The following is a 16,297-nucleotide window of genomic DNA, read 5'->3' as shown; positions in this document are numbered from 1 at the left end:
AGCACAGCCATGCACAACTATTCTTCCTGTCAGACACCTGTGTTCCTGACTGGAAATTACTGCATCACCATTTTATGTACCTAAATGGTTCATTTGCAGCAAACTACTGGATTTCAGCAGTCATGGTGGGACTTTCAGAGGGATGCAGCCTTTACAGTTACGATCTTCTGGGATGCAAAGAGCTATAAAAATGTAACATTAGACTGACCCTGTATATTGGCTTATTTCTCTGCTCATTTCCAAGTGTGCAGACTGCCCTGTTTGGGGTAGTGGTTCTGCAGGAACAGTTAAGAGTATTTTTTAATTAGTCAGCCGCCCTGACATCCGTTTCTTGTCATACCTTTCTATACTTAAAGAAATCCTTGGCAAGAAAATGTAACAGGGGTCAACACTGTGAAATCATTGCTCTTAGCTATGATTTAGTAAATGAAGGCTGAGCTCAATGGCCATATCTAATGGCAAATTCTAAATCTGTTCAATGGCTCTAAAGTTTCCTAAGGATAAATAATAGAAGATTCTCATCTTCTGTGCTTAAAGAGTGATTACTTACTATTTGCATTTCATTACATAGCAGCTGCAATAGCAAATATATTTTGGAACATGATTTCTTGTGACAATGTCTAAATACTTGCAAAAGTTTTAAAAATAAAGCACTTAAGCTTCTCTGGCTTTGGAAAATCAGATGACCACCAGATTTCTTCTCTGGTAATGTTAGTGGCTGAAGTAAAAGCTCCCTGTTGCTAAAGACCTTGCACAGAAACCACTGACATTTGCTTAGTGGCTTGTCTATTTTAAGTGTGACTATCTGAAAAAATGGTGTCACCTCTAAGTCTCAGAAGTCTTTGCAATGGCAGTATAGAGGAAATGAGGGGATGCAACTCTGAAGTAAACCAGAAATCTGTTCTTATGCACAGTAAGAATCTCATAAAAAAAAAGTAGTAGATGGTATTCCTCTCCATACTGCACTACCGGGCCGCCCTGAAGGCTTGCATGCCAAAAGGTCTTCATTAGATATCCTCAGAGGATATAGAGTTAAAATGTAAGAGTAATAAGGCACGGGGAACATAGGAGAAAAGATGACGTGAAATAGCATTTATCTTAAGAAATAGCCAGCTCAAGGGAGATGATCACAGTCTAAAAATATTTTCAAGGAGACAGACTGAATGAATGAGAAGACTCATTAACTGTAAGGATATAGCTGGAGGAGGACAAGCAGTCCTGGACTGAAAGAAAAGCTGAGGTGGAGAGCAATCAGAGAAAGTGGCCCCAGTGAGAGCAGAAGTGATTTGATGTGTGTAGGGATGATGAGAGCCATCAGGCAGTATGAAGTATGACAACACAATTCAAGTTAACTTCATTGATTGTTGGCTGAATGGACACAAAGAAAGTTAAGAAAACTTATTGCTAATCACTTTCTGCTCAAAAAACCTCAACGCACCAGCAAAGCTAAAAGAGTTTTTCTCTTTTGAACCTCAAATTATGTTACAAGAAGGAGATAGATGGATAGAAACCGTAAGCAGCAACAGCAGAGTCCAGATAGTTCTCTTTGAGTTATTTAAAGACTAGCCAGAACTATCATAGTTGGAGTAAAGCAATGACCTACTTGTCCAATACAAATGAAGGGAGAAGAAAATTTAAACCTATGTGGAGTCTGTGTGTCTTGCTTGTACTTAAATCTATGGAATCATGTCAGACAAGTTAACAAACAGCAAGATGGTTTTAATAATGACATGTCCACATGTGGGTTTTTTTGATTTTCCAGCTCTTTTCTAGAAAGCCAAGGGAATAAAGAATCCTTGGAGATTACACCAAAAGTCAGCAAACATGGACCAAAGAGTGCTTCAGTCCTCTTATGAAGCCATCCTGGCAGCAGCCTTGTCTTCCTTACACAAAAGAGCTTTTAGCATTGATTGTCCTACTGAATTTCACTGGCAAGTGATGTCAGAGCTCCAGTGTGCCCGTTCCATGTCTCTTAAGGCTTTTGGAGCCAGATTTTTCTAGTGTCTCCAGGTGTTTACAAATAAAAGTTATAAGTTCTCAAATGTGTAGTGGGTCGATCCTGGCTGGACACCAGGCACTCACCAAAGCCCCTCTATTACCCCCCTCTGCATCTGGACAGGGGATGGAAAATATAACTAAAGAAGAGTTCACGGGTTGAGATAAGGACTGAGAGAGATCACTCACCAAATATCATCTTGGGTAAAAGAGTTTCGAATTGGGGATATTCATTGAATTTATTACTAATAAAATCAGAGCAGAAGGATAAGAAGTAAAATAAATCTTAAAAACACCTTCTCCCCACCCCTCTCTCCCCTCCTTCCTGAGATCTACCTCCTCTCCCCAGTGCAGGGAGATGGGGAATAGGGGTTATTTGTTACTTCTACTGCCAAACAGGGAGAGGAGTCCCTCCCCTGCATCATTGCTGGGGTCTCTCTCATGGGAGACAATCCTCCACAAACTTCTCCAATGTAAGTCCATCCCACGGGCAGCAGTTCTCCATGAATTGCTGCAACATGGGTCACTCTTTTATGGGATATAGTCCTTTAGGCACAGCCTGCTACAGCGTGGGTCTCCATGGGGTCTCAAGTCCTACCAGAAACCTGCTCCAGCATGGGCTCCTCTCTCCATGTGTCTGCAGATCCCTGCCAGGAGCCTGTCCCAGCACAGGCGTCCCACAGGTTCACAGCCTCCTCTGAGGCATCCACCTGCTCTGGGGTGGGTCTCCACCACACACTGCAGGTGTAGCCCTGTGGTCCTCTGTGGGCTGCAGGGTGACAGTTGCCTCATTATGGTCTTCACCATGGGCTACAGGGGAATATCAGCTCTGGCACCTGGAACACTTCCTCCCTCTCCTCCACTTGGTGTCCTGCAGAGTAGCTCCTGTCATGTATTTTCACCCCGCACTTCTCTGTCTGCAATTACATCTGCTCAACAACCTTTTTTCTTCTCAAATACATTATGACAGAGGTGTTACTATAATTCCTGATTGGCTCAGCCTTAGTCAGCAGCACATCCATCTTGGAGCCACCTGGCATTGACTCTCCTGGACATGGAGGAAGCTTCTGCCAGTTTCTCATAGAAGCCTCTTTGTAGCCTCTCCACTACCAAAACCTGGCCATGCAGACTCAATATACAATATCATACACTGCACAGCACCTCTAATGTGTTATCAGTCAACTTAATAGTTGTTCCAGAGTTGCTATCAATTAAAATCAAATGGAGCATGTTGATCAGTTTATTTCACAAGAGGCAAGGTGGGAGAAATAGCAAGCTCTGTGTGCCAACGTTTAATTTGTCTGCTACTGATTTTACTGTATATCCACCAGCTTAGGGGAATGCACAGCCTCTGGCCTATATTTCAGCTCTTTTGCTCTGTCTGTCTTTACCACCTGTCATTTCAAAACTATTGTGCATAACTGGAAGATTTTAATTAGCTCAGTCTTTTAGCTGCTTGTGTTGGACAAGAAGAGATGAAGACCTGAACCTGTGTATCATCAGACTGCTGAAAATACAATAGATTGGTTTGTCAACACAATATCCTTAATAATCTTATATATTCACTGGGCAATGGAGTTAACACAGTGGACCCACACAAGAGTCTCCAGGAGTTAAAAGGAACTGCTGAATGCAGTCTTGTCACAGAGGCTGTTATCAAGGAATTATGTTATCATCCAGAATTGCTTGAGACCAGAGATGAGCTTTATGGTTAGTGATAGGGAAAAAAGAGACAGATCAGCTGGTACACCTAATGGTTCATAATTCCCAGGAGGAAACTGTAGACCAGTACAACAGAAGCAATCTTTGTAGGTCTAAACATGAACTACCAAAGTCACACAGTCCCACTAAGTCCAGATGCTATGAAAGCTGCTTTGAGAAAAAACTTCAACATAGCATTACCTCAAAGAGAAAGTGATTCACAAATTAAGAATTCCCAAGAACTCAATGCTAAGCTCAATGTTTTGAGTCCTTCGAGACTTGGAGAGCCTGTCCCCCTACTGACAACTTCAAGTATCAGTTCTTTATCAATGTCCACTGAGTTTGATATTTAAATCTGTCACTAGATTTTCACCTAAAACATCCAGTGCTATATTGAGTGGTTTACTCAATACTGAAGAGCAATATAGGTCATCCCAACAGCAGCCATTGATACTATGATTTTCTTCTTCAGGGAGCACATGAAACAATCTGCGGGATGAATTTGTCCAAGAAAAATCAAGAAAACCTTGACTGACCAAATAGTTTATTACACTACAGAAAACTTGACTGGGATTATTATTGTCAAGATAAAGATTTTTTTCATTTTTCTCTTCAAGCCACTGTACAGGTGTAAAATAAATCTGTTGGACGGATCTATCAGTAGTATGCACTAGAAGTAGTATGCACTAGACTGCAATTTACTGACAGCTCTTGCTGACTTCCTTTATGCTCCCATTGTCACTAAACATCTAAAGAAATAAGTGAATTTGTGAATATGAAGCTACTGAAAGAAGCCTAAGAAAGCAAAATGTGGCAACAAAATTTTACCTAGGTATCAGCTGTACTGTTCATGGAGACTTAAAATCTGTTTTATAGCTCTGGAGACAAAGCTCCCAGAAACATAATAATTTTGTGCCAGGAGAAAAAGTGACATTTCAAACCAAACACTAAGACCCAGTTTCTGTCTACCAGAACTGGAGTGTTTTCCAGGTGTATGGATTCAGCCCACCATCACCTCAGATCATTCCATTGCTTCAGCATAGGCAAGCATGTCAGAAATTTGACTGTATAATCAATGCAGCTGGAGGCACAGCCAGCCTGGGCAGAGCCAATGCCTACTGCAAGAGGTGCCATCAGCTCAGAAAAAAAGTTATTATCCAGGCTGTTAACACGGCATTAGTACAGCAAGGATCTTTCCTGTAAGACAGAATTTTCTTCTCAGATCCAGCTACATCAAACTGCAGGCCAACACCACATTTCTCCCTTTGACTATCTCTTTTTGACTTTGTCTGTGAACTACTCCTCATGAACTTGTTCAGCATCATCCAATCATCTATTAGCATCTTCTGTGAAAGGATGAAATAAGTGAAGGATCATGCCAACCCAGCCTGCAAATTATAGCATGATGGACAAACTGAGATGAACCTTCAGAATAAGATGGCATCATTTTAGACTGCATATGGACTTGAAGCAAAAATGTACAATAAACTTTTTCCATATTTCTGTAATGCAGAAAGAAATGGAATATTATGTTCAGCTTTGCCTTTATTAGTCAACCAATTGGAGTACAAAGAAAAGACATAAATTATTAAGAAGCTAAGAAATGTATTTGTAAGATTTTGAAAACGGTTGTATTTATTTAGCTCAGGAAACTACAACTAAAGTACATGTAAGGAAAAAGTGGCAACCACCTATGTATTTTGCAGGGTGGGAAAAATAATTCATGTTGGACAAACAAGCATCAACTAGAAACAGTGTTCAGTTTAAGAAAAGAAAATTACACATTAACATTTCAGGAAATATTTCCAAACAGCAGTTTTTCCTCTGTCAGCCTTTGGAATAAACTTAGGTTGGAGAAGTTGAAATCTTCAAATCTAGGGTGCTACAGAATGGAGACGGTAAACAACAATGAATAGGGAAGTGCCAGCTGCTGCTGGAAAAATAAACCAGGGAAGCTTCCACTTTTTACCTCGACAGTTGTTAAAGTATAATCCAAGAGGAACTATCCTTTTCTGTGTTTCACTTCTTGCCATCTCATCTGGGTTCAAAATATTTATTAGTATCTATGCTAATTTATTCAATAAAAGTAACACAAAACAGAAATAGTTGTGTAAATAAAGTTATATATAGGTGATATGTGTTGAAATAAGTGTTTTGGTCTTCTCTTCATAAGCATGGTAGTACAGCTTGATTCCCACGTTGCTTCTGTTTGTAAATGCTTCAGCAATGATTGAAAGAAGGCCAAGAATATCACAATGTTATATTCCTAAAGTAGTTTTTGTTCAATTATGAGTTACAGTTATTTCTCAGAATTTCAATAGGACTAAAAGATACCCTTAAGCTGCTTATGTTTCTACCTGTTTTTACAATTGTAGGAGCTGTTAGAATGACCACTCTGTGTCTGTGCAAACTGAAGAAAACATATTTCTATTTGACTTTTTGCTAATCTTGAAATGAACAGGGTGTGTTAACTTCCTATAACACAACTTTCAGATGGTTTGGAAAAATGTGCCACCTAAGAACTGGTGATGTCAAGACCCTCAAATAGAGCATCTATATAAACACATGCAAACGGAGATGTCATAAAAGATTTAAGATCATTATGAATTCTGACATAATTTTAAGACAGTCTTCCTTTTTCTTCTTTACTCTTGCTCCTTTTCTCCCTCCTTCCAAATAATACATGGAAACATTTGTGATAAAACCCAGCAGGTGACATAGAAAAGATTTACACGGAAGAATTGGGAGACCTTTAGAGTATGTGGGAAATACCAAAGATGAGAAAGGAGACATTTCATTAGCTCAGCTATTATTATTTATGAATCAAGTAGAATGACCTTTTATACTTCTTTGATAAAATTTACTTACTGAAACCCCAGTGGAAATGTATCCAATTCATAACTTAGATTTCCAGCAAATGCCTAAAATTAAAGTTCATATTTAAGTTGAAGTGTTAAGAGGCTGTACAGATTTTCACTCCACACATGAAGTCCCTGAGGCATAAGAAGCTTTACTCTGATGGTCAGAAGTCTCCAGCACTACATCAGAAAAAGTAATGATTTTGCAGTTAACTATCCAAATGTCGAGTCTTTTAACGAATGTGAATTTTGGGAGGAAGGCTCAATCATCTGGGTTGTATAAGTGCACAAATGGCAAGACTGTGCCCCAACAGATTCTTCAAGGCATACAAAAATTCGACTCATTAAGGCACTACTATAGATTAGAAGCCATCTGAGATTATTTTTAAAATTTACACTGTCTCTAAAGTCAGTACTTAGAAGTCCTGATCCTTTTTACCTTAGGCTCTGACAAATCCCAGCATCTCTCCAACAAAATTGTGTAAACTATGTAAGCACATGAAAACTAGCAGGAGAGAAGCTTCATAGAGGAAGACAATAATGAAAACATTCAGTCCTACAGGTAGCAGAGAACTTATCTCAGTCCAGGAGAAAAGACTGAGCATACTCTTAGTTTCTATCATAGACATAATCCCATAAATCCAGCTGCTACTCACACCCTTCATTTAACTCATGTGTTTTCCAGATATGCTGGTTAGACTGCAGTACTCAATAACTTCCAGGACTGCATTGAGGGCATTTTCCTGATTTCAAATATTGTATCTTTTTAGATAGAATAATGTGACATCTGATAAGTCTCCAGGCTTTCGACCTCAATTTCATATGTTGCATTATTACAGTTATATGAAGAGGTTTACATGCTGGGAAGGAAAATTACATGCGTGGGCATAAATTAATACATGATGGAGGGGCACAAAAGATGTCTGTTTACACAAAAGGCTTTTTTTTGTGTCTGCAACACAGCTAGCTAGCACTCTAGCCATTCCTCTAGACTTATCAACCTTGAGAGATTTATAAAAGCTTCCCTGGAAAGGCACAGAAGTAGAGATTTTAGTCAGCTATATTTTTTTCCTTTCAGTTTTCCAAAATGAAAGAAAATAGTCTCTATACTCAATTGTGGAATTACATTAGGGAAATTAACCCAGTGAGTATGCAGTTTAATCTATTCACATGAAACAAAATGTAGGTTAGTATAACCACACAAATGCTCAGCCTTTAGAAAATCTAGCACAAGAACCATGATAGCCCACAGCCATGATTTGTTGTTCCAATTCTTATACAAGAAGCTTGAAGCACTTGATAATAGGGAATAAGTTTTGCTTTTCTCATTTTACAGCTGAAAAGATATAAGTGCCTTCTGCAAGGGGAAACAAGAAACTGAGCCCGGGGCCATCGCAATTCCAGCCATATGTTATTGTTTGAATTATTTCATGCAGCAGTACCAATGCCAGTGCCAAGTGCTTTTGAGGTGGGTGTGATTTGTGGGATTAAAGCAACAAATTGAAGCCTACAGCATATTTTTTGGCTGGAAGAGAGGAAGGAGCACTCAATGAAAGCAGCAAGTTAGTTCCTCTTCACCACCAAGACACATTTCAGCTTACATATCTAAATGAAATGGGGAAAAAATCTTTGTGCTTAAAAATAGATTTTTAAAAAGAAACCTGGAAAACTGATCTACTGTGAGGACAGTTACATTGAAATCTATTTTCACCTATCTGTGAGAAAAATCTTTGGTAACACTGGTGTTCATATCCTTTTCCTTTCCTTTGTTCTTTCTCCTTTACTAACAGCTGCCACCTACTTACGGCATTAATTTTGTGAAATTTACTTCATCTTTTTCCACTTTCTTCATGTCAAATTGCCGGGATTTTAGGTGTCAGCCATATGGCAACCCTCACTTAAAGTTCTCTTATTTTATCTTCTATCTGATGTGACAATTTAGACTGTAGAAAAGCAATGGAAAATTACAGTGCATTGACAACAGTGTGTGATTTAAAACAAATACTTTCTCATGCCAAGGAAATACTGAACATTAACATAATGTCTAAAGTAAGACTGAGAGCTGATGCTATACATTGCAAATATCACATTTTCATCAAGATCTTTTTTGAGTTTATAAGAAAGAGACCAGGGCAAATCTGAAAATAAGGAAGAAGTTCAAAAGCATATGTAGTCAGTCAGTGCTCATGGCACTTGTAGGACATGAAGTGTGAACACAATTGCCAGTATCAATTTCCTGCTGCTATGTGTGCTTAGGTTGGAGAAGTTCTCACCCGGAGCTTGGGTGCCATGGTAATGTATGAAGATCCAAGAAGAACTGAGTGCTGCTACTTGTTTTCATCCAAAACAGAAAACAGTCTCAGGCAAACTGAGACTTATTTTCAATCATATTATATTTTGAAAGGGGCCTAAAATGGATGCAGTAGCCCGTTTACTGAAAAATAATGTGTTAAGGACTGATCTTGCATCAGAACAGGGTGTGATAAATTACAAAAGCATACCTAAAGATAATCTAAGATGTGGAGGACAATGGAGTGTTTTCCTCCCTTCCCCATACTAATAGGAGAGGCAGGCAGTGGCTTGTTATTGTTATTGTAATTACATTTTATGAAATAGTGAATGTCTGCGTGGCTACTGAGCACTTGGTTGTTACTGAGCTGTCCGCCAGCGCAGCGAGATGAAGCAAGAATGTGGCACTCCTCTGAGGTGCTAATCTGCAGATAAACAGATGTTATACTGTGGAAACAGGAAAAGTGGTATCAAGGAATCACTTGCCTCTTGGAATGGAAGATATCCATCTTCTTCCACTCACCCAACAAAGCTCACTGATACACATTTTACACCACATGGCTACAGTGTCTCGGGCTGATAGGTGTTTAGATGCTGGAGAAGCAGTGAAACTTGAAAAAAAAGCAAGCCTTAGAAGCTGCAATTATCCTTCCCTTAAGTTCTGTGGCTCCAGGATCAGGCAGAGGCAGTGAATCATTCTGCTTCTCCTAATACCAGCGTTTTAATCAAATGGGGTAACAATTTTAATGTGTAGGCAAGTTGATCTTTGCATCCCAGTCTTTCAAAGAAATAGAGGCTTTGGCCACGAGGTGCGTGTTCAGACCACCCAGCTTATTTCTGAACTGCTAGAACACAGTCAGGGCCATTGGTTTATCTATGTACCCACACATTTCACTCTCAATGACAACATCTCTCTTAACTACAGTCTCAACATTCTCTACCCAAATGCTGCTACTGCACAGGACCAGGAGCACTACAGCAATAGACCTCAGTACAGTTTCTTGCTCTGCTCTGTCCCAGTTTGGGTTGGCTGCAGCTCCCATTATGCATCTGGAGGCGTTTCACTATTTAGATGATTACCATCAAGCTCAGACTTTCATCCTTGCACAATAAAGATCAGCTTGCAATCAAATGTTTTGGAATACTTTCTGGCCATTTATCGTACAATTAATCTCAGCAATCCCCTTTCAGAATGTTCTAAAAAAGTATTAATGTACAAGTGTTCTGCAAGCATGGTTACTGATAGGATGTTCAACAGTGAAAACCATTTTCACTTTGATATAGACTATCCTATTCTGGCTTTCAAGCATGTTTGGATATGCATAACATTATCATTTGCATTAAGCAATATTCTTATTTTAAAAATTGGTTCTTTACTGTAACATTATTTAATATTATATTCAATAATTAGAATACAAGATAAAACTACCTTTCAAATCTCATCTAAAGATGAAAAAGTTTCAAAGGAGAGATGCAGAGAAAAATAATGAATACAACTGGCTACTTCCTAAAACCAGCTTGCTTTATTTTCTGGCTGCAAACTGCATTCAAAGGAATGTGGAAACATACAGGACCAGGGGTACACCAATCACAGAAGCAACAGACGCAGGGATTATTTATACTTCAAATTTGATGTCACAACCAAGACTGTTACAAAAATGAGGTAGAGTAGCAGTAGGGAGACTTCATACTGTACAATTCTTTTAGTAGTCCTGTTTTGCTATTAGCATTCCAATTAAAAGTGCATTTAAATTATTGTAAAGGATCCAACGAAGAGTTCCATAGAGGATCCAGAAGACTTGAGTCTATTTACTTATTTTAAAAAAGAAAGCTGAAGAGTAACTTGTTCAGTTTGTAACTGCCTACAGTGAAAACAGCATCATCACACCATGTACTTCAGTTTAGCAGACAAAAGACAAAAGATATGACAGCTGGATATGGAAAGATGGCAAATTCAGCTCAATGCAAGAGGCATGTGTTTAATAGTAAGTAATTACACTTTAAACAATTTGTGTGGATTCTTAATTCTAGGAGCTTTCAAATCAATGCAGGATGCTTCTTCTAAGAACAGCTTTAGTTCAGACAAGAATTTGAGGAAGTCTTGGAAACTGCTCAGCAAGAGAGTAGACTGAACACATGGTGTTTCCCTCCGCCTTCTGAATCAGATTACACTGGAACTGTTAAATTTTTCTCATGAAAATACCTCAAAGGAGGTAGATTTAAAAAGGGAGGAGAAGTGGGCATGAGCATTTTGGACGTGCAATACAGCAGGGACTGTTTGGCTGCATTACACCACCACCTGAAAGAAGCATCACCTAGGTGCAGCAATAATGTAAAATTGTGTAGGTAGGGAGGGACTCTACAGTTTTGTACTAGAAATTATGAAAATGAAAGCAGTAACAACATGTTATGTTCAATCTAGCGGATGCCAGAAATTTTGCATGCCAGGAGATTGCTCAGCTCAAGCCTGCAGGGGTACTGTTCCTTTCAGACCGTTTTTATGACAAGAAAGAAAAACAAGGCAGATGCAATGTACCTGAAAGAAGAAATTCAGCTTTTTGGCCTCCGTGAAATAAAGGTGAAGAGGCCTAACATGCTGCAGATAAATTTAACCATGTAAAGGAAAAGGTATTCACAAGAGACAGAAACCTGAGAACTTCCTGCTTGAATTGTATCCATACTTTTGTGAATATAAAATTTGCAAACACTGAGGTTCTAGTCTCAGGAAATAAAATTATTCCAATTGATGGCACTGCTCTATGGATATAACACAATGAGATTCAAATTGTCTTGTCTGGTGCCATGTAAGAGCTTTGACCAGAATCTCCTGTATCTTAGGACAAGATCTCATGCCACCAGGCTGCTGGACGTTTTGGGCATGACTGCCTAGTTCTCCCTGCAAGAGTCATGTTTGAACAAAAGAAACACCACGTAAAGACAGCCATATTTTGAAGAAATGTTTTGGTGAAAAGCTAATACACAGATTTAGTTGGATAATTTTTTCCTAGAAAAGGGTGCAACATTTTTTACTCCAGTAATTCTTCAAGTAGCCAAGATTCTTACTTCACAATTTCAAACTCCTGCATACCCAGCTGACAGGATTAAGACACAGCGTAGGAGTTCACCCTGCACAGACGGTGAGCATAATGTACAGTCATCATGGAGACAACAGCTCAGAAATGGAAAAATCCTTCCAGGTTGTTCATGACAGATCTATGGCAGCGGTCACCCACGACAATGTATTTTTAGAGTTCTGTAAAGCCCATTTCTATGCATGCTCCTCCCAGAGACCCTTTAATTCATAGATACTGTTAAAGCTCACATGACTCTCTTCAGAGAGATACATCATAGTATCACTTTTGTATTTGCACTTTCCCACATGGGCAACATGCTGCTGTGGAGCTGTATTTAAAGCATGCTTTGGAACTAGGGACTTTACAGTTCAACAGCGCTAAATAATCCACAAATTTTTCAAGTATATACTTTATTTCATTAATATTTCACAGTCAATTTCTGTAAAGTTTTAGCAAAAAGGTCATGTATAACAGAGGTGTTAGGCTACTGTATTCGGAGCTAGCAATGGACTTTGAAAGTACAGAAAATATTTACATTCCAACTGGAACAGTAGAATTTCAAAAAGACATAGTAAAAGTAATCAAAATACCAACATTTATTAAAACTTAATACAAAAAACAGTCTGTCTGACCCATCAAGCTACTTGTAAGTTGTCAGCAACAGCTGAAGCTGCAGAAGGCCATCTGACTGATTAGATCAAGACAACTGTCTTCAGCTGACTTCTTAATACCAAGTCTTGCTGCTGCAAAGATTAAAAAACCCTGTGAGCTCATAGCTTACAGCTTCCATTCAGAGGCTAACATTTCTCTTCAAATCTACTGGAGCACTTTCAGATCCTACCCAGAATGTGGATTTATCCTGGTCCTGATGTAGTCAACTAATTTTCTGAATGCATTTCCAAGCTAACCTATTTTATTACATTGCAGCCAAGAAAGGAAAGCCCTTACTGTTTTAAAGCTTTATCAGGGTTCCCAGGAATAAAGGCAGCCAAGAAAACTGAACAGAATGGTGCCTGATGACATATTCATCACCAGAGACCTTCAACATCCTTTTTTTTAATAGATGTTGAGTTAAGGTTTCCCATTATCTAGGGATATGCTTCCTAAGGAGCCCCAGGTTTAAGTATGAGTTCCAGAGTGGATTTTTCTAGCTCAGTAAATACTATTTAAGTCTGGACTGATGCCCAGTAGGAGATTTCTAACCAGCTGCTGGACTTTATTCACAGATTTACTGAACATCTATTTATACAAATTACACCTGCTGAAAGGCCCATTAGCTGTAAGCACACCGACTTCAGCCCATCCTCCATACTGTCAGGGAAAAAGTACAGTACTCTAAGGGCTACAAGAGATTTCCACCAGCTAAGTCTCCCTCAGTCAGAGGGTACTGCCCTGCAAAGCAAGTTTTTCATTCCTTTATACTCTATTAGAGCAGTGGAAATAGAATGGAGGTCACTGGTAGACTCATTTTTCCTTGTCTCAAACAGCTACAATTGGATTTAATTTTTTCTGCCTCCCTTTCATCTCTAGGTACTCGAGCCCATCATCTTGTTTTCTAGGGCAATCACCTCCTAAAAATACATAGTCCGAATTTCAAATTCTCCTCTCTATTTAATAGGTAGAGTAAGAACTTTAGGAAAAGTAGAAAAAATATCCTATGCACTTTCTCATACCTCACACCTCTAGGCCTATTACATGTATTCTATCAATGGAACTGCCTTCTCTCCTTGTAAGAAGTTCAAATGAAAACAAGATCTTCTTTCATAAATGGACTAAGGTATCATCACATCTATTCTGCCAAATATCATCTGGTGCAGATATCACAACTGATAGATTGTCTCTATATTGTGTCCTACATTATTATATTGTACTGTGCTGCCTTCTGGGTTTGCTGGCCGAGTTCTGATATCGCCAGGCTGCGAGTTATGAGACACGGTAGTATCACAACTATGTCAGGTATATTAAAAAAAATAAATGCCAGAACAGAGTCTACAAACGCTTTTAAACAATTCCCACATACTGCACCAGTCTTCAGCAGGTAGACAGGATCCCATGAAAGGTCCCATGGCTACTAGTTTGCTACAGCTCCACTAGAGCAACCCCCGCCACAACATTTCTCCAAAGGCCCGTGGTTATACAAATAGGAGTCAAATGCCTCAACTTCTTAAAACATGTAAAGCATTTCTTTTCATCAGTTTAAATGGATGAAATCCCTTACAAGACAGAAGTCCCTTCCAATTTCTGTAATTCACCTATTTCAGGAAGGACTATAAAAGTATTCTCTACAGTCTTCCACAATACTGATTCCTAGAGGAATCAGAAAATGTAAAGGTCTAGTCACAAATTAGCAAGATATCTACTCTACTCTCAAGTTTCTTTTTTTTAACAATCTGAAACAGATGATAGAAGGAATCAAAGCATCAAAATACCTAGTTACCTAGATAGCATGAGTTTTTGAAAACATTGTCACACAGAAAGGAACATATCACATTCATATTCCTTAATGTTCTTAGACAAAGCAGTTTTCAATTTTCTACACAAGCTACCTCTGGAAAAAAATCCCTTCAGATTGCAGGGAGTGATGTAGTTAAGTGTCTAGGTAACTGCAACGAAATAAATGTCTCTAAAATAGCTTTTGTAACATGACTACTGTGGCTCTCTGCTAGCAAGGTCAGTATCTTATGCACATTGTGGTGTTAGCAGTATCTCAAGGCAAGCAGCCTAGGAATGCTATCAATCTATATGAAGGAAAAAATGTTTTGGAGTTTGTTTTTTGAAGTTCAAACTTACAGATAAAATTTTCAGCAAGTTTATCCAAGCTGACACATCTCCCATCCTCACTACATTCAACTGATTTTCTCTAAATAAAGAAAGAAGGGGATGGGAAAAGGACTTATTTCACCTCACACCAACTCCCTTCACCTATTTGGAAGTCATGATGGCCCAACAGTGGGGCCTGTTCTGCTGCTGCACTCTCAGAAACAACTATCTGAAGATGGGAATAAGAAGATGCTTCAGAATACTGCAAATGACTGTCTTCACTTCAAGAATGGGAACATGCCAGCAGAGTGCATATAAACTTCTTCAGTCCAAGGAATTACACAAAGTAAGCATGAAGTTCAAGGTCACACTGCAGTACTAAGTACTCATTCTGTCTAGAACCCACCATGCTATTCCAGTCCTACAGCTGGCTCTAAAGACAAATTGTTAATGGCAATACAACTGCAAATTCTGGACTCAAAAAATGCTCAAGTAGAAGTTTGAGACAGGAAAAAGGAGGCACAGAAATAACTTGATCAACAGCTAAGCACATTTTTACTACATGTTGGGATAAGTGGGGTCTTCAAGGTTGCTTTCAGCCTTATTGGATCCTGTTAGAGATGCTTCTAGCTCTGCCCATGACTGTGGAGCATTGTTCTTTATTGCTTCTATGAAAAGCTGTGTTTGGTGCTTCAGCTGGTCCAGCTCAGCCTGTGTCACCTGGTTCTGATGAATGAGCTCCTTGGTTTTTAAAGTGATCTCCAGCAATCCCGACCTGCGTAGCACAACAAGTGTATTCTGAAAGCGTCTGCACTTGCTTTGCTGTTGCAAGAGCAGCTCAGGGGTAGTGCAAATCTCTTCTGGTATCAATGGAGGGCTCCACGCTGCAGAAGGCATTGTAGTCTGTGATGCACTCTCGCTCTCATGAAGGGTGCACTTTGCTGCCTGCAGAGTTCCAAAAGGCAAAAGGGGAGTCAAACCTGGCACCTTCTGGGAGTCACTGGAAACGCAATGAAAACCAGGAAGAGCTGACAGTTTTCCACTCGTCACCAGAGCTGAAGAACTTTGCTGGTTAGAGTCCTGAGGGGTCTTAAAACTAACTGGTACATGGGAAAAAGGACTAGTAGGCAAGCCTGTGCTCATTAGTACAGGAGAAGTCTCCATCTTGGGTGCTTCTGTGCAGAGTCGTTTATGGCAAGTGGCTTCCTGACATTCTTCTAGGTCAAAGGAGTGATCTCTTTTGCAGGGCTGTGGTGCTATTTTGGGAAAAGAATTCAGGATGGGCAGATAATTAGTGGAGTCATTTCTCTTTTTCCCATCAGGGTGAGGATTAATGGGAGGTGGGATTGATGGACGAAGAAACACTAGCTGTGGCTGAGCTGGAATCACTTCAAAGGATGGCTGCACAGTCCAAGACTGGAGCTGTGATGAACTCCCCTGAGAAGCACAAACAGGGAAAAACCACAAGTCTTAAAAAAGTATTGTAGAAGACAATAAAAACAAACTAAAATGAAACAGGTAGACTGTGCCATTTTTCCACATTTGATATAAACTGTCCAATTAACATGTTATGAAGTGTTTTCTACCAAGCTCATCCTTCTCTTTCTCTGACAATAGAGC

At 39.3% G+C, this 16,297-nt stretch overlaps 1 protein-coding gene across 2 annotated transcripts in view; it reads right to left on the bottom strand.

The window, feature by feature from the left end:
* Nucleotides 1-12,310: 12,310 nt before the first annotated feature.
* CIPC (CLOCK interacting pacemaker) overlaps nt 12,311-16,297 on the bottom strand; it is a 59,069-nt gene continuing 55,082 nt past the window's right edge. For both annotated transcript variants that reach the window (XM_088167404.1, XM_014869794.2), the window contains exon 4: nt 12,311-16,114. In XM_088167404.1, the coding sequence (XP_088023530.1) occupies nt 15,236-16,114 (879 nt within the window). In that variant the 3' untranslated portion in view covers nt 12,311-15,235. The remainder of the gene's footprint in view (nt 16,115-16,297) is intronic.

The sequence above is a fragment of the Sturnus vulgaris genome, chromosome 6, assembly GCF_052056855.1.
Source record: "Sturnus vulgaris isolate bStuVul1 chromosome 6, bStuVul1.hap1, whole genome shotgun sequence".
In the NCBI taxonomy this organism is placed as follows: Eukaryota; Metazoa; Chordata; class Aves; order Passeriformes; family Sturnidae; genus Sturnus; species Sturnus vulgaris.
This window is presented reverse-complemented; position numbering and strand designations above follow the sequence as displayed.